Here is a 19744-nt window from a genome sequence, read left to right on the forward strand (position 1 = left end):
CCCCCCCACACACAAGGTTGCAGAAATATACACTTTATTTACACTTTTGTAAACTTTGGTTTAATTCTGTGCGTTGATCTTGTGAGGAAAGTTTTCTTGCTACTGTCAATTTACACTTTGAGTCATTATAAACATATGACATACTTTATTACTGTATTAAACATATCTGACAAGTATTTCAGAACCACACATGAGCATGTATTCAGTCCAGTGACTTAATATTTATCCAAATGCATGAAGGACTACAAATCCACAGCAAAAGCTTTGATGGCTAACAACAAAAATAGCTTTATTATCTATTTCAGACTGCAAAGCCGTTCCGTTTCCAGAAGGGAACATATTTAATATGGAGCTTTGCTTAGATAAGCGGGCGGAGTGTGTGGCACATGGGTTGTTTGATGCTACATCACAGGCACAGACAGGCTTTCACACATTCCTCTATGGAGGAGATAAGACAGCAGGGGGGTAGGGAGAAGGGGTGATTGTACGATGTTTGCCTCACCTCGAATGGGATCCTCTTGTTCTGTCCAGTCTCACTGAAGGCATGAGCAAGAAGGAAGACATCATCCACCCCAACGCCCAGAGCCAAGAAGGGTAGCACCTGTTGCACACACACAAACTTCATTAAGAACGCGGCTGGTTTGGGTAGTTCTTAGCCGTACAGAACATGTTATATGTATTTCTCTCATAATTTCCTTTTTGGGGGCTACAAACCAAATGCAGAGCAACCAAAACTAACATCACCATATATATATTTTATATTTCAGATCCTTTATTATCAAGGGATGACAATGATAAACATTTTATGGACAAAATGTCTATCATCAACAATCAAAAGCTAGCACCAAATGTCCGGTAAGATTCATAATCTTTTTTGTTTACTTATTCTCTGATCTGATCAGATCGCTCCTGATTTTGACTTCTTTTGTTAAATAAAAAAAAAATATAAAATGGAAAAGATATTCCTTAAGATCCTAGTAGCCATAAAAGAATCAAGCCTATAACATAGATGAAACTGGATGTTTTTTAGTATCTTTTTTGGTATCAGTAGACTGATACTAACTGACAGACCAGAGTGGCTGTCCAGTGGTGTACGTGTTACCTGTGTGGTGGCAGCATTGAAGGAGATGCCCAGGAGAGAACAGAGGCCCAAGCCAGCTGCCACAGACAATGTCACCAGCAGGACACCCGCCAGCCCTACAGCCCCCTGAGACTTGGCACAGTCCCACCGCAGCATGGTCAGACATGCATATGCCAGCTGTCCACAAACAGGAAACAAGTAATCCATCTATTAATCAACCTGTTGTGTAATCAATCATTACACAACTTCCCTCTTTTCAGGCCTCAAAGCTGTTGCTGTATGCCTTTCCAAATATGATACTCCATAGGTGGCTTTGTTCTCACCATCAGCAGGTATCCACTGGCCACACGGATGACACTGATGTCAGAGAATGACTTGAGAATATCTTCCAGAGTTGTGGTGGTGAAAGACAAGACCTTCTGAGACGAATTTGCTGCCACACTCTGCAGCACCGCCTAAAGAGAAGTAAAGAGAGGGATGACATAAGATTTTAAATTACAAGATTGCTTATAAAGAATTAAAATACATCCCACAAAATATTAAATTTGTGTATTTCTTCTCTTATAATGAGCTACTGGTATCTTTTAATTCTTAAGTGTTTTTTTTTTTTACTTAATCAGTGCAGCTCTCTACAGAATAAAGGCTAAATATATGTTCTCTTCCCCACCAAATTCTTCCCTTAGCGCAAATTTGCACTAATGCTCTGGGCTTAACTGAGCCTTGCAAACTGCCTGATTTTCAGTAGAATATGCAATTGAGCCTTCTTATTATAACTTATTCCTCTATTTACATGAAGGAAAAGGGTGTATGTCACTGGTTCCATGTAAGTTGCACCTCAGATGACAAACTGTGCTTCCAGCCTATTTTCTAGGCTCTGACAAATTACGTGTAATATACAGTATGTCTCTTGGTGTAGAATAAGTATATCTCTAACATCTTCTAAAACAGAGACATATAGCAGCCCTGAAAAATGAGTTCTGCCTCTGTTGCAGGAGGTATTTGGGAGATTCTACAGACAGAACCATGGCCCATCTTCTTCCTCTCTCACTATCTCAGGGCAGACAAATGGCTTCAACATTGAACTGCAGTTACTGCTCAGTGGGGAGCAATGCTGGCTGACACACATTAGGAAACACGCACTAGATCACACACACACTTGCACCCACGTGTGAACTCGCTCATGTGTCAGGCACATACCGACATGCATGCACATACTATTCTTGTGGACACGCCTAATCGTACATAATACACACGCGTGCGCACACACACACTTTAACAGTATTTTGCAACTTTTACTTCTTTTATTATTGCAATTGATAAAAACACTGTATAAATGATCTATTTTCTAACAGTGACACACATACGCACACACACACACACTTGTATACATACTTTACACACACACACACACACACACACAGACACACAAGGTCACGCCCTGTCGAACAGAGGTTGGGGCCCCCCAAAACAAAGACCAGATGATGTCACACATGAGCCACCAATGGGCCCACAGCTGGGAAAGCGATTGTGTGTGAACTCTTGAGTGTGTTTGTGTGTATGTTTGTACATGAGTTAAAGAGAGAGAGAGAGCAAGAGTGCGAGAAAGAAAGAGAGAGAGGGATATCCAGCACTCCCTTAATGTATTCCAGACATGCTCACCCTGTTGCTGTATTGCTCCTCTCTACTGAATAGAGAGGGGAAAGCTTTAGCCATTTACCACACACCAACAGTGGTTCTAGTATCTATTGGGGGCCTGGGCTTTGGATGGGGCCTTTCCATGTTCACCTGTATCCGGCTGGTGATTTACAATGTGGTTGTAGAGGATTTAGGGTAGATTTCTTTTCCATTTTCTCTGTTCCTTGCCCTCTTTTCTCTCATTTCTAAGTGTTTTGGCCCTTACCTCAGCGTATCTCCTCTGCCAGGCTTCCAGTATAGCTGCAGCCTTTTCTTCATTCCAGTTGATGTGGGAAACCTCCTCGTAGCCCCGAAAGTGCTCAAACATCTGCTTGGGAGTCATCAGCTGGAACATGGTCTGTAAGGCCTGGGCACTGGAGAGGAGGGAAGGAGGGAGGGTGGCAGAGACAGAGGAAACAATGGAAAGGATGAAAGAGGGAGAACAAAAAGGAGAAGGTAAATGAGGTGCAAGCTCAGTTACAACATCATGTTTCAAGATCAACAAGGCAATTTCTGGATTGTGCAAATTTCATCAAAGAGTGTTCAAACTTAAATTTTGAAATACACCAATATTTTTTTTGTGTCTCACCACTGGCTAGTATAAACATGATTTATGGGTATTAGAACAGTTCATAGACAAGAAGTGCAAATACTGAACCCAGATTGGGTCTTTATCGCAAAAGGTCCAACAGGGGTACAAAACCAACAGGGAGACAAGAGAGTAGAAAATATGGAATAATCCAGAAACTCATCAAATCAAAAGGTCAGAAACTCAAACTTTGCTTAATTTCTAAACCAGGATAAAAAAAATACATCAGGATGTTGGATAACAGTCATCATAAACAGTGGTGTGTTAAGCACACCTGTTTATATATTAATAATATTGTTCCATATGATATTATTGAGCCAAGAATACAAAAACCCACAACCATGAGACTTGCTCCATCTTCCACACACTTATTTCAGGTTAACTGTGTATTAATTTCTGATTAACAGATTAATCAATGACTCCATAAAATCAGATAAAATTGTGAAAAATGCCTGTAACAAATTTCCAAAGCCACATGTTTAAAACGCTTGATTTATCCAACCTAAACTCAAATACACCGAATTTACAGAGCTATAAAACAAACAATAAAGAAAATAAAAGTAGCAGTGTCTTATGCCATTTTTCATGAAGGGCTTACACAATTAATCTTACCATTGGTTATTTAATGTCTGTTAAGTATCAAGTAATCGATCTATTTTTTCAGTATTCACTTAATCCACTTGCCAGCACATAGTATGAGCACCTAGTATGTATCTCCCTCTCCATCTCCTCCAAAATGCTCTCCCTCAGATTCAAAGCTTCTCTCATCCTCCTCTCTTTCCTCCGGGTTGGTCAGGCATCTTGCAGGTGCCTCACTGCTACACTGCTGATATTACTTGCCATGATATGGTATGGCTACAGAAGCCATCCAAAGAAATATACAGTTCTGGACAACATTTACCCTGTTTTTATACCCAGTTTGTCCTCTATGGACAGCTGCAATACTGAACCAACATGCCTCAAAAATATACCTCCATATCTTATCAAAGAAGTTGGATGGTGCAAAAGATTAGAATTTCAGAAAATTTATAGACTGGATTTGATAGCGACAAAGGAAGTGTCAGATCACATAAAATATGTATCTGGTCCTAATCTACAAGATTCCTGATCATGTTCCGACAGATTTTAAGAGAGCCATGGTATCTAGTTCAATGAGGAATGCACAGTCCTGCTGCACACATTACGAAGGTATTAAAGAAAAACAATTTCATAGTCGTTAAAAAAATATTTTGGACTGCAACTTAAGAACAGTAGCCGAGTCAGTGTATGTGATTTAAATCATCAAATTTTATGAACCAAGGCAGTAGACATTAGCTAGTCGCTCTCTCTATGAATGTGATCTCAGTAATGGTGGCAGTTAGTAAACAAGATGTAGAAAGAGTGCCAGCTGTAACAGCCCGATGGACAGAGCAACTAAACCACATTCACACAGAGACACACACGCTGGCAGGCACGCACAGACACCCTAATGACTCAACTTTGCCAGGAAAAAACACGACCACAAAACAAACAACTCACCCCACTGTATTCTGTGACCAGCATGTGTGTGAATGTGTGTGTGTGGGTTTGCCTTTTTGTGTACATGCATGTGTGCACCATCCAAACTGCAATTCCACATTAAAATAAATGGCCCCTTAGCAAAATGTTGGATCATTTGTGTAGCTTTCCCCTGTTAAAGGAAGCTTCTTATTTTTTAATAAAAATGTGCATGTTTATATATTTACATCTTAAAAAAAGTATATTTAAATGAATATGATACAGTAATTGACTGAATGTAATGTGTTCTGTTATGGAGGGCTAAAACTTATTGCACACATGAAACGGTATATATTATATATCCATTGGTATACCACATAATCTATAAGCTTTGTCCTGGTGCTTGAGCTGGAATTAAGTCCATGTACCCCAAATCGCTGTATATTTGGACAAACTAGCCCGGCAATAGATCACTCTGTGGACATGTGTGTATGTGTACGAGTGGGTAGTGTCCAAGCAGAGCAGCCAGAGCTGAGCAGGAACAGCTGGAGCTCTAAGATTTCACTGGAATCTGCTAATGACTGCAAGATTTACAGCACAGAGCGCACACGCACGCATGCATGTGCTGTTTTCAGAGAGCATAAAAGAACAAAAAACACACACTCTTTCCAGAATAAGCCCTGCAGTGATCACAGCAGTGTTTATGAGGGTGTGTATGTGTAAGTGTGGGTATGTTACCTGAGCAGTGGTCCGCTGCCGTTCTTGGTGGTCCCTCCTACGATCAGTTCCTCCTGCCAGTGCATGTACTTCCTGGACAGACCATGGCAGCCGCCACTCAGGGCCCGCGCCACGTCGAAGGGCTGGTGCAATAAAAGCAACAGGCGAGAAAATAACTGTCAGCAGCTAGTCTCTACTAAAGACTAAAGACTTGATGTTTTAGCGAAACATACAAATGTTGCTTGTATACACACACATTGGGAGCCAAAGGCTTAAGCCTACCTTAGTTGAGTTCTTATTGGGCGCAGTGAGAGGGCAGTCAGGGTCGGCAGGGTTCAGACAGGGTCTATCCATGTAGCCGTGTCCGACGTCTGCCTTTTCCAACATGTCCTCAAATCCTTCCACGGGGAAGTTTGCTCTTCGCAAGTCCTCAAGGAACTCCTTAGGGTCAAAGTTGGTCCACTGAAGAGGGTCTTTACCTCTGCAGAGTTAAAAGTAAATACAAATACTGTTTAACTGTGACTTGTGTTTTAAGGTGCTGTGTTTCTGTTTGTGGGAACTTTTTAAAATTTATTTTAAGGAAAAATGTATGTACTTTTGGCCATCCTTCCTATTAAAATTGTACTCACAACTCACAACTTAAGCCAAACTTATGTGGAGGATAAAACCAAATGAACTTTGACCTACCATACTAATCATGGAGTAATACCCATCACCTTGACTGTGCTCACTTTCTGTTTTACCTCCAAATAAAGTGGTTTAGGTATTCTGGCTTAACGATGACTTGTTTACCACCTTGCTTGTGTTTCTTTTTAGTTAGTTACGTATAGTTATAACCAACGGGAAATCAATCAAACACAGTAAATGAGAGAACATCTACAGTGACATACAGTTTTGTATTTTTCATCTACTGTATGTGCTGTGTTTCGGTTCATAGGCGAGTACAGGTCCTTGGCTGACTAGAAAACATTAGTTCTTGTTTTGTTGCAACTATGTGTATTGGTGTGTATTTCAGGTCTGCAGGACTATCGGACACTACTGTGAAGACAAACAGTGAGAGGACATAGCGTGTTCAAGGCTGGGTTGCATTTGTCAGATGTTTAAGTGTAATTATCACCACATTTTACCTCACAGAGCAGTCACATTTTTGAGAGCAGAAAATTATCTCTTTCTTGTTAGGTGACAAAAACAATAAATGGAGACCAATTCCCATCATGCAACAGCACAGCGCTGAATTCCTCCTCCAAACCAGTCGTTGTCTTTCTATGCCTAACACATTCCAATCTCTCTTTCTCTCTGTCATTCAGACTACATTGTATGTGCTTAACCAGGCTTGGGTTATTATTCCCGGCCTCCCAACCAGAACATAGTAAAAACCTTATTTACCATTTGAGACCAACGGGGAACACACACACACACACACACACACACACATGCTCAGATGACACAAATTCAAGATGATACACTTTCACACATCGACAAAACACATGCATGCACTGATGGCAATGGCACACACTATGTGCATGCACACACACATGCAGAGGTAAAGGTCTGCTGAGTATTACTGTAGCAGCAGGCCATTAGCAACAGAAGGACCAGACAATGGTGTGAGGCCCAGGGCTGGAGAGAAACTATCACCAGCGATACGCATGCCAGCAACTACTACAATAGAGCCTTCAGAGGGGACGAGTTCAGGACACACACATATGCACACACACTCTTGTTCCTCTGTGGTGTCTTTTTGGATGGGCTGAGCGTGTTTGGGCAGCCTCTACTAAAGGGCTAAAAACAAGATCCAGAGATCCAGATCTCCTAATTCTCATGCTGTGTCTTTAAAATAATCTGACAATACTGCCACATATACACTAATTCCATAACCAACACTCATAAGCTCAGCGTTCAAAGTACTTACTGTCCCTGAACATAATTTCAATCAGTTTGCCAACTGGCCTCGGAGTGAGGAAAACCCTATGTGTGCCCAATTATGATTTGATCATTTGACCATGTAGACCGAAAGAGATTGGTCAGTCTGATGATATGCTGTTTTGGCGTGTTGTGATTGTGCTGACACATCATAAAATACCAAATCTGTCTAGTAAAAAGGAGTTTCGTGCACTTACGGGAGATAGACCATTCCAGACTGGAGCTTGGCTCCCTCCCAGAAACAGTCCAAAGGGGTGATGATGAGGCAGGGATGTAGCCTTTCTATGATCTAATTGGACAACACATGCCCACACACAGCAAGATTGACACACATTGACAGCAGAAAAAACCCATTAGAGGCAAAAAAAAAAAAAAGATACAGATTGTAGTGGACATGTTTCATTATGATCCAGAGTCAAAATACAAATGATTAACATTTGCATCTTACCTGATCCATAAAATGAGTTTCTGTGACTAGTTCTCCTGATTTGTAGCATAAGTGTTCTAATTTCCATTGTCTGAAAAGGAAAAGAAAATAATTAAGACTGATCAAGAAATGATAACAAATGCCCATATATCTTTCACCTGTATAAAGTACTGCTAGCCAAAACATAGCTGAATAGAGACATACAGGTACTCTGTATATATACATGGACAAAACATCAGACATAACTATAGTGCAATACAACACAACAACACCAGAAACTATTAACTTGAAGATTACCACACTATGTAAAATAAGCTTCACATATTTGTTACAGGGCTATTATTATTTGAGTTAAATTGCCCTTTGATTGATCACTTTCGAGAAACAAAACTGACCTGATGTGTTTTGATTTGTCCAGAACTGGAAAATATGATAAAGACAGACAAGAGGCAAGACTTGAGCACAGGTTAACATGGAATAGTTAATTACCTGTTATAAAGGTAAACATGAACTCTGCTGGCTCGGATAGCTGACTCCAGGTGCTGCAGGAGCGCCTCCACCGTTAGAACATTGGCTCCTTCCTCCCGCGGCGTCTGGATCATCAGCTGAGGGTTAAACATGGCCTCCTCGCCTATCTTCTGTCGCGTGTACTTCAGTTCCTGGTTTACACGCCCACCAACTGGACAAAGAAGAGTGAATGTTTTTAAACTTAAATTTAAACCCACAAATATCCAAACACACTCTTACTGTATGAATTTGCACTGGATCAACAATTATTATTAGTACAGTTCAGACTCAACATTTTCAGCTTGAAGAGATTTTCACCCCAAAATACCCTATTTTTGGGGGGATGTAACCTGATTTTAACTTGTGTTCCATGCACTCAAAGTTGTGCTTCTGCTTCAAGATGATACTACCAGTTTGCAGTACATAAATTATTCTTTCTTTAGTAAAAGATTAGTGATCTTAAGAGAAAAATGGGAAGAATATAGCCAAAAGTCCCTCTAAGGATGTGCTTTAAAAACTAATTCTGACAATGAGAGACAGGAGTCAAGGTCACCCATATTTGCCACCCATGTCAAAGATAACAATGAATTCTAAGACTTATTTTCATCATGGTCCTTGATGTAAGAAAGACAGATATGATGCAGGAGTGCAGGTGTCATATCATACTACCATCAAACCCATATAACAAACACAACTTTTAACCCTACCAACTGAAAGTAATAAGCCCTAAACACAGTATATTGCAGGTACAAATATTCCTCCAACACAGCAGGTGGTAAGATGAGATCTCTCTCTCTCTCTCTTTCTCTCTCGTATCTCATCGTCTCTCCTTCCCGTCTGTGTCTCCTCAGCTCTCTCCTCTCCTCTCGTCTCTCCAACCACAGCACGAGCAGACATCGATCAATGCCCGTTCACACATCTGTGGCTCAACAGAAGGGATCCCTCTGCTGCACAGAAAAACCGCAACAGATCTTCTAGCCTTCGCCACGCCCATTATCACGGATTTGTATCTTTTAAACAAAAGCACTGCTTTACAGCTGAGCTTGTAACCACTTACATGCCAAACCAGTCAACTCACAACAAATCCACATATCAAACTGTTTTCTACTCAAAATTTGCTAACAAAGTCAGCCAGCGCCACAACACATTGACTGCATATGGTTGTGTGACAAGTATGGCTGTGGACAGTATGTGTGTGTATGTATTTGATAAAAAGCAAGAGGCTCTTTTCCAGGCTCTGCTCCTCGTATCGTGGAGGGACTAAGCCCTTTGCGTGCGCTCTGAGCTCTCAGCTAGCCCGAGCTACAAAAGCAGCCTTTCAGGCCCTTTAGCTGCCCTGCTCCACCCCAGTATAGCCAAGGCAAGTCTGGTAAAATCTCTCACAAACACACACACACACGAACAAATGCAGGCAACTGCAGTCATGCAAGCATGGGCACAGTTTCAAACTTTAAGTCAAATGCAAGACTAAACAAATGAATTAACAAAAATTTAAAAAGCTATATAAAAATACATGTTTTTGTATGTTTCACACTCATACTCATGTTTCATACTCAGGCTAACATTTGTTTGTGTGCCTGCATGTGCATCGTTCGGTTCAGTCAGTGTATCTGTGTCTGATTTACGAGCAGAGGATTTCAGCCCTTCCATCATCAGTGACTGAACGCTCAGTGAAAGCTTGGGCAATTTATAGTCATCTTCTTTCACTTGCTCACACACACAGACACACACAACATGAGAAATGCCCAGTGAGAGAGCCGACTGTGTGAAAAAATCTGTAACATTTTATTATGCCTTAATCCAATTTAACAATTCCGCTCAATTCGTGCAACAGCAGGCATAGATTGAATATTTTCAGACCATTGTAATGGCATTAAAGTTGAACATAAGCATGCCTGTTCTGCTGAGCTGGACCACCCAGTCAGACCAATGGAACAGGGAGGGAGGGGGCCATGTCTTAGGGCATTAGGAAAACACACTTGATTTCTTTTTTTCTGGACCCAAACAGCATTCCCATCTGATCCTGTCTGAAGGCATGTTTATAATACTCATCATTAATAGCAGGCCTAGGCTAACCGGAGCGACAAGCTTTCCACTGCTACGCCAGCTACACAGCTACGTTACACCAGCCCTCCCTGCAAAAGAGCACGCATGGAACTGATTTAGACCCTACGCACACTGACAGTGCACTAACAAGTCGACTTGTCTGGTACACTCACGCTCAGAGGCAAAGCTAGCCCGAGGCTTGGTTAAAGTGCACTGCCATGTGGAAAAATGGGAACGCAGGTATGGAGAAAGAGGTGCATCCATTTTCACTTTCTACATGTGCATGGGGATGAGGAGAGGTCTGATTAAAAAAAAGATGGGAGGGACAAGCTAAGAAAGAACTCACTGTCTGTTTTGAACACATTCCAAGCTGTGGACTGCCACCCAAAGACCTTGAGTTTACAGCAAGCAGCGAGGAATGGGACAAGTCAAAAGAATGTACTCTCTCTCTACAGGAAACAGCACATCACGGCCTCAGGCTTAGAGAATTCCACACTTCACGAGGTTACAGCGTTTTGGGGTCAACACTCACACAGCCTCGGGGTGAAATTAACACCCCAGCTGGACCAAGAAAATGTGTGTGAGTGCACTGGCGTACGTGCGAGCATGTGCGTGAGAGTGTGTACACACAGCTGTGTTTCTTCAATGACACATATTCCCATATTCATTCTCTTAAGAAAACTGGTTGACCCCGGCATGTGTTGATATCTTGAAGGTGTCCCGCTCCAGGCTCAGCTGCTGTGACCTAAAACAAAGTGTCACTGACTTTAAAATGCTTCCCATTTCTCGGCTCATTCGAAAGTAACGGAAACACAACTATTCTTATTTTCAAGTGATTATATACTAGTGAAAACATACCTATGAATAGTATATTCCATTTGTGCCAATAGATCCTCCTAAATGTTACATACACTTTAATTATTCAGTTTCCAACATCTGTCATTGATTGATAATCCAATTCACAGCTGGAAGGTCTATTAATGATTAGTCGATTGACCAAAAAGTAATCATCAGTATCTTGACGACAAGCAATTTGAATATGTCAACTTGGGCTCTGGGAACTTGTAATGGACATTTATCATCTGACATTTTATAGAACAAACAATTAATCACGAGAGTAATCTATATGTAGTTGCTGAAAATAGTTGTTACTTACAGTCTTAAATCAATTATTTGACCAATAAGGTCAGCACTTCTCTCTACAAGCCATCTCGTCATTCACACACCTGTGAGGAGCTCATGTGCACTGCCACCTGTGTATTTATGCGTGATATCTGTACATGTGTGTTATAATGCTTGTGTAAGCGTCACTAATGCTTGGTGAACGATCAAAACCACTTTTAAACTCCAAACCAACACAGAATAGAAGGAGAAGGGAATAGAAGAAGACTATGTGTGTCACTGTATTGGGAGCGCTCAGTGCGGGTATTCAGTGTGTTGCATAACATTAACCCCTGGTCCCCCCTATTCTCAAAGTAGGGGAATGGGGGGGCGGTGGGGACGAAAAGAGAGAAAGTAGGTTTCTAAGGAACTGACATCACCCCCTCCCTCCTTTCAGCTCTGGACTCCCCCTCCTCTTTATTCTCTCGTTTTCTCTCTCTTTGCTCTGTTCAGCTCTACTCTGTGATTGGCCAGATCATGATGGCAATCAGCCCGGCCCCTCTGTCAAAGCCAGCCCACCCCCCTTTCCCCTCGCCAACTTTCTCTCTTTTTCAGGCAACACACAACAGCATAGCCCCACCCCCTGCACATCTCTTATGCCTGACAACGGAAGCATCCCGCACTTTCAAGGAAAACACGCACCACCAGTGGCAAAGAACTCCTACAACTCTTGAGTGTGATGCTGGTATTAAAACACAAACACATACACACCTGCTCATACGGTACATACAAAGCTTACACCTCCCACCAACAGAAACATGACAGTGCATCTTTTTAATTGCATATATATTGAAAAAAAAAGAAAATAATGTTTACCTTTCATCTTTCATCAGATCTGGAATCAGTTTGAAGGCCCTGTGACTTTCACCACCACTCACACTCTGGTACAATATCTGATCTTGCTATAAGATGCTCAAGAGATCATTTATGTGCATTCGGGACTGCATGCATAGATATGTAAATATACTGTACGTATGTGCATGTGGCTAAACATCTTTGTGTGTGAGCTTGTGTGTGTGTGCAGAGAAAGGATTAGCTGGATTAGGCCCCCTCTCAGCAGGGACTCCCTGTTGCGAGGAGGAAGCCCCCCAAAACCAGGTCATCTCTCTGCCACCAAGTCTACAGCGACCTCCCATACCCTGAGCCCTATACTGCCATAGGAATGAAGAGGACTACACAGCTCTCTGCAGAACTCCTATATGAGGATGTGATCTGGAGAACCATTCCTAAAAAAACAGCCAATATATGAAAATACACTTTGATGCAGATGCATATAATTATTATACGTTATAGGCAATAAATGTAACAGGAATGGATTTTTAAAAGGACTTAAAATGGGAAGTGACACCTGTTGCATGGGATTGTTTTCAGATAAGGTAATAGAAATGTCATCATCTCCATATAGAGGATAAGCTGAAATAAAGGGTTTCATATAGAAACACAGAAAGACAGCTGCTTATGCTAAGACTGATTTTCAAGTTGCTGAAGAACTTTAACAGTGAAAGAGGAATGTATAGAAGATATACAAAAGATGCTTTTGGGTTATTGTTGATCTTAGTTGCATCATTCTCTCAAACATCTCTCATTTAACCTTGCTTGATCCCTGCTATTGCTCAGTCTGTTCAGGTAGTTTCCCACAGTGAGTCCCCACCTCACGTTGCCACCTCTTCTTTTCTCCTCCTTCCTGTCCATCTCCTTCTCAGCTGCTCCTGCCAATCACCTGACACAGCTTGGATCGCTGAGAAGAACCCACCTGTTGCCTTCCTCCACCATTCGTCTGCTTTTACCTTCTACCATCTGCTGTCACTGTGTCTGTCCCTCATTCCATCTTTGTTTCTTGGATTTTCCCACCAAGTTAATATCTACTGCTTCCTATTATTGTTGCTACATGTTGATAAACCCACTTGAAACTCTAGTGTGTTACAATAGCTAGGTAACAAAATTCCATGTGCCATGGTTTCCTGTCAAAGTAACAACTTTTATTTAGTTGTTTGGTTTTACTTAACTATTGAGCAACTTTGGCCTTTTCTGGAATAAGGATAATATCTCGAGCATTTTATCGTTAGCTGGATTGCATTAGTGGAAGAGCAAAAGTGTGACTTCACCATCCTCATTCACTATTATTTTCTTCCTCTATCAAAACTACAAAAGGTAGTGGTTGGCTTTTTTAAAGTTTGATCATTTGTTGTCTTACCTCAAGGTAGTTCGTATTCTATCAAATTAAGTCAGTGCTCCACTGCCATACCCACCTTTTGCAGGTGTGCTTTGATTCCACCTTTCTTCACTACTGAATGCAGTTTTTTTTATTTTAATCTGTCCCTCATCAAAACAAGCCCCCTGTTTATAAATGAGTTTAAGGGCGACTTGCATTCTCTCTGTGCAGCAGCAGTAGTAAGAGTATTAGCAGTACTAGTTGTGGTAGCAGCATACACAGCAGTATGCAAAGTAGTAATAGTAGTTTTGAATGTAGGCTCGCAATGCAGGTGTGCACACAGCCACAAATATATGATGAAAGGCCTCACTGAGAGCTGAGACCCTATCTGACCCATGGTAAGCCCCCCCCCCACCACTCTCTCTTTCCCTCTCTCCTTTCAGCTTTCAACGAAGAGGGGGCTGCCACACAGAGAAAGGGTATAACAAGCAAGGTAGAGTGGGTGACTACGAAAGAAGAGGAAAACAGGGAGAAGATGACAGAAAAGCATGATAAAAAATGATAAGAAACAGAATGGAAGTGCACTGACGTGCAGCTGTAGCCAAGTGTCTCCTCATGCAGCTAGACACCCCCGAGCACCCCGACCCCTGACACAAATGTGACACCCCAGCTGCCAACCCCTGCCCCCACCTCCCCCTCTCCTCTCCGAACCCCCACCCATATCACCAACCCTCACCCCCTAACTTCAGCATTACCATATGTATGGCTCCCCTCGCCCCTGATTATGCTAATCACCTGTCCGGTCCCTACAGCCCCTAAAATGGGTGTATTTAGCAGTCGGCTGGCTCCCAATGCAGCTTCCCCTGGGCCCGAGGTGTACATTCACACACTACTCAATGGGCAGATTCTTCCACGTTGCTGCCTTCATTCAGGTCCCACTCTCCCCTCCTAACCCCCCCACCTCTACCCCGAAAAAAAAAATAAAAATGCTACTCAATGCCAATGGATTCACAGAGCAGTGGAAAGAGTAGTAGGGAAGAAAATGCTGACAGAAAGTCTGTATAGTATGTGTGTGCGTGTGTGCAGTGGTTGTGGTTCAATTAAAAATACCCAAGACATCAGGCAAATTATCTATTAATTGGTGTATGTGACCAAAAGGACAAGATCCAATACTGCCATTGTAAGTAAGGTAAAAAAAAAACAAGCCATTATAAAAATCGTGACAACTCTTCCATCAACTCCAGCTCTGTTGAAAAAAAAAAAATCTCATCCTATATCTCCTCAGTGCCTGTCCAACGCAAGCCAGGTGAGCGATCTCCCCCTGCTGCATTTTACTGCCCTATGATTGGCTCATAGCCCAGTCATAACAGACCGTGACATGAGCCTGAACAGCCAATCTCAACCAGCCATCTCTCTGTCATTTCCTGGAAAGATGGCCCATGATTCCAGGTATCCCAAAATCACACATTCCTAAGTGTGGAATAGAAGACACAGAGACAGAAACAGAGAGTATGAATGGAAGAAAGAGAGGGAGAATGACAAAAAATAAATTGGATTTCTTTTCCAGTTACCTGACACTTGCATTCAATTTTCAATGGTTACCTTTGGACTTTTATGGTCACTGAGGCTGGGTATCATTTAAAAATTACCAACATCTTAGCCATTCTTCCTGATGAAGACCAACTGTGGTTGAAACACTGATTTTTCATAATAATAATAAAGTTCTGGAAGCTTTAATCCAGTGTGCATATGCTCATCTTTTTCTCCTATACTGAATTTGTTATCTTGTATCCAGCCTAAACGTAGGATCGGTTTTGCACACAACTATCGTTCAGCACTCGCTGTGATCAGCCCTGAACCAAAATGTTGCATGTCAATGTCCAAACAGAAAACCAGAGAGACAATGACAGAAAGAGATACTTATTAGGCCTTGCTGCACTTAATAACACAACAACCTGTTGTATGAGGTCACAAATGTTCTCAGTGTCCTATTGCTTCAGTCAGGCTTGCAGGGAAGTCTCAGTACAGGAGACTATTTCACATACTGACTCAATCTGGAGCTCCAAACCTCTCAATCATCTGACAGAGGAAATGTTTTATATCTCTGTATCTTTATGCCTTGCGTGTGCATGTGTGTTACTTGTGTAATTGCTGTTGCTGCCAGATTTCTATGACGTTGTGCTGCAGGAATTGCAATGAACTATACTGCTTCGTACGTAACCCATGTGTGCCAGAGGGGCTAAAAAATTCCAACGACACACACAATTTGGAGATGTTTATAGTACGTTTGCATGAAAAATTCTCTGCACGGCAGTCTGAAAAGCATCAATCCACACCCCAATCTCTCTCCTGGTGTACGGTAGGCACTGCAGCCAAAACACAAACACACTACGGCTACTATACTCCTGCTCCGTGTCCCCCCCCCCCCCAACCACACACACACACACACTCTCTCTCTCTTCTCTCCCTGTGCTGTTTTGTACTTTCTCCACCCCTCTGGCAGTCAGCGCGGTGAGGGAGGGAAGAGAGGAAAAGGAAGAGGAGGGAGGGACAGGAGGGAGGGAGAGGGAAGGGAAGGAGGGAAGGCCAGACCACCCTGCTCCTCATGGCAGGGCTGAGTGTTTACATTGCCGTGGCTCACTCTGTAATACATCTGGCATTCTGAGGGCCACTCTCTCGCAGCCAGGGACGGGGAGTGGTGGTGGTGGTGGGGCGGGGTGGAGGGAGGGCTGGGTAAAGAGAGAGACCTTTCTGGGCAGAGAGGAAAAAGAGAGGGATAGAAGAGAGAGAGAGAGAGGGGGAGAGAAGGAGGTAGAGGGGGAGGGTAATTCTCTCCACAGTCTCCTGTGGTCGGTCATTCGCAGGGCTCTGGTTTTTGAATAAGAGCGCCTGAAAGAATGCAAAATGTAAACAGAGAGCTTGGAGGCATCTCAGGATGTCGTTTGTGAATGGGAGTGCGTTTGCCTCGAGAGCACACACACACACACACACACACACACGGACACATAGTTAATGAGCAAATTTTTAAGTTATTTCACAGTTACTTTTGCCAAGTAGGCCTACATAAAACTGCTTTCAAATGAAGGAGAGCTAACTTGAGAAAACAGTACTGTAAGTCTGTGTACAGTACCAGAGGCGCAATGTTTCCCCACACTAAATCCCTCACCAGCTAGCCTGCACTTTTCATCAACTCATAAAGTTTAACACAACACGCTGGAATGTTATTCCTTCTATAGAGGTTTCATCCTGTTTGTAGTGAACTGATAAACACAAACTTAATTGAGTCCAGTTTGGAAAATGTAAAAAGTGTGCTTGTGTGTGTGTGTGTGTGTGTGTGTGTGTGTGTGTGCGTGGGTGCACGCTCACGTCTGTGTGTGGCTGCCTACAACTGTGTGTGAGAGAGAGAAATAGATGGAGAGAGAACGATGGATGACTATATAGTGTATTCTGTGCAAACTAGGAAAAAATATTGGGTGTGGGCGCATTTGTAGATTACTTGCGGCTGCTGAATGAAAGCGGTTTGAGATAGAGCGTGAGGGACAGAGTGAAAGAAAAAGAGAAAAATAGATGAAAAGAGAAGATGAAGAAGAGGAAAACAGCAAGAAAGAGGCCCATCGAAATAGCCTGCCATGCCAGCCCTGGTCAACCACCTACTCATTCACCGAACCAAAACTCCAAAAAGCTTTTCTGCATATGTGAATGTGTGTGTGCGTGTGCGTGCATCCATGCATGTATCAGTCCTTCTATACACATCAAAAGCTGGATAATTCAATCATGCAAGCCACAATCCTCTCAGTGGAGACACCACATTCGGGGCACTCCTCCTCCTCTTCCTCCTCCTCATCTTCGTCCACAAGAAAGGATGTCAAGGCTTCTTCCGCATGCACTTAACATTATACCGCTCCCTTCTCCACTTCCATTACCAGCAAAACAACAAAACAACCACCAACTCTGTCAACTCAGCTCTTAATCACACTAGATACAAAACAGACATGCAAGAGAGGGAGGGAGCTGCCTTAGAAAAAAAAATAAAACATTTGGTCCTATCAGACTGGATTCTGAAGCCTTGAATCAGGCTCAGGATGCACACAAACATGGATTGGCACCATTTTAACTGTTACCATATTGATATCAGGAATAAGCTGAAGGCAGTGGATTTTCAGTCAGAGTGACAATAAATCCTGAACCCTCCAGGAGTGTGAGCATGAGTGTGAGTCGTTCCAAAACATATCATTAAAGCAGGTATGATGACTTGCACCAATGTTGAATTGGGATATTTGTTTGAGTTATTATTATACAGCAATTCAGAGATTAAAGCACTAATTATTTCAGATTCACCGCCCTCTGCTGGAGGGCGAATGTCAAAAGGTTGAACACAAATACAGAAAATGAAACAGTAATACAGGAGCACAACTCTCCTAACATTATCTGGTTTATGAAATGCAGTCACATACAGAAATGCATACAGATGCACATAAATGAACATATACAGGACACAAACAACGCCTAGTGACAGCTGCGACTTCTATTGCATTTCTTCCACCCCTCCCGCCCTCCTTCTCTGCTGTGAGTCTTCACTCTGCACCCAGGCCACAGGGTGAGTATCAGGTGAGGTTTTAAATAGCAGGGCCTCTACGAGATGACCTCAGGGTCCCAGGGGTCTACCCCCGTGGCCCCTGGCCTCTACACTCTATGTCCCCCAAGAAAGCGCTGCGGGACCCAGGGTCTCCCCTCAGTCTGTAGCCTTGAGACTACAATCCATGGGCCTATGCTCCAGTCCAGGCCATAAATCTAGGGGCTATAAATCCATTTCCACTTGAATTACTCACACATTTCTCCATGATGAAAACAAAAGATTGCCTCTGAATGCTATCCACCCCATCCTGTCTTTAGTCTATGTTAAAGCTACAGGCTCCAGCTCATCATCTTAACCCTCAGTTTCAACTTCAACCCTTAGCCCATAGCTTGAGCTTCAAAAGCCCTATTTCCAAATTTTCTCCTGCCTGTACCCTGTCTCACCCATCAACACAGCCACATCTCCAGCCCCTCTCTCAGCACAGAAACAGAGCGTAAGAGTGAGGGGCTGTCCTACAGGAAGGCCAATGTTTACGCGATACTGTTTTAATTAGAGGCAGGCGACGCTGCTATTTTCTTTACAATTTGGCCAATGTTTGTCTTCACCCAGAATGCCAAGGGATGGCTCCATTTTCCGTTTTTGGCCAGGAGGAACTGTAAAGGGGTCTTATTCCTATCTTCTATCTCTCCGCAACCTGAAAGTGGCTTATAGTTAATCAGCGCTAGATCATCTAGAATCATCTGCAATTCGAAACTGAGGATGTAGCTTAAGTCCAACACGGGTCAAGGCATGTGTTCCGACGTTGAGGAAAGCACACGGAGGGCAGCGAGCCACATTTGTATGTGGGGAGAGCAAGATAGGAGACCACAATACTACAACTTCCTGTTTGAGCTAATACTTTCCTGTGAGCCAGTGCCCATAAACACAGCGTTTATCCTCAGTGTGGATGCAATCTGCCCTAAATACATGCCACTATCGTTTTTTGTGGTCTAAGTCGGATAAAAGGACTTTAAAAAATTACTATCATTCCCAAAATGTTTAGCAAAACACAAACCCCCGTACATCCTCTGAGGTTTGACACAATCGCCTCTTTGAGCAGGCACGCTGTCTCACTCCCAATTGGTCTCTGTCGCTTTGTCTAATAAACAGAACTTCCTGTGTCTGAGTGTTTATAAACAGTGCTGAGTGAGCACTGTGTGAGAGCAGACAATCCCTGCAAAAGCTGCGGCACGTGACGGCGCGTAGGATAAACACACCAGCCAGCTAATGGTGGTCTGCTGCAGACCTCGGCAGTACCACAAAGCAGGTGACGACAGACGCGACATGAGATCACCAACATAAAAATGCAGTCAATTGTAAAGGAACTGAGAGATCTTAATATGAGCTGGGTGTATTGTGTGTGTGGGTGTGTGTGT

General features: G+C 42.7%; 1 protein-coding gene across 1 annotated transcript in view; it reads right to left on the reverse strand.

Moving 5' to 3' along the window:
- The window catches only part of ptch1 (patched 1), a 49135-nt gene that overhangs the window by 24856 nt on the left and 4535 nt on the right, over positions 1-19744 (reverse strand). Inside the window, exons 3-11 of the mRNA XM_035658698.1 lie at positions 8377-8566; positions 7909-7978; positions 7658-7749; positions 5820-6018; positions 5559-5680; positions 2982-3129; positions 1405-1536; positions 1103-1258; positions 503-601 (exon numbers count right to left, since the gene is read on the reverse strand). Of these exons, the coding sequence (XP_035514591.1) occupies positions 503-601; positions 1103-1258; positions 1405-1536; positions 2982-3129; positions 5559-5680; positions 5820-6018; positions 7658-7749; positions 7909-7978; positions 8377-8566 (1208 nt within the window). The remainder of the gene's footprint in view (positions 1-502; positions 602-1102; positions 1259-1404; positions 1537-2981; positions 3130-5558; positions 5681-5819; positions 6019-7657; positions 7750-7908; positions 7979-8376; positions 8567-19744) is intronic.

Source organism: Morone saxatilis, unplaced genomic scaffold (genome assembly GCF_004916995.1).
Source record: "Morone saxatilis isolate NCDOM2014 unplaced genomic scaffold, NCSU_SB_2.0 Contig16, whole genome shotgun sequence".
NCBI classification, from domain to species: Eukaryota; Metazoa; Chordata; class Actinopteri; family Moronidae; genus Morone; species Morone saxatilis.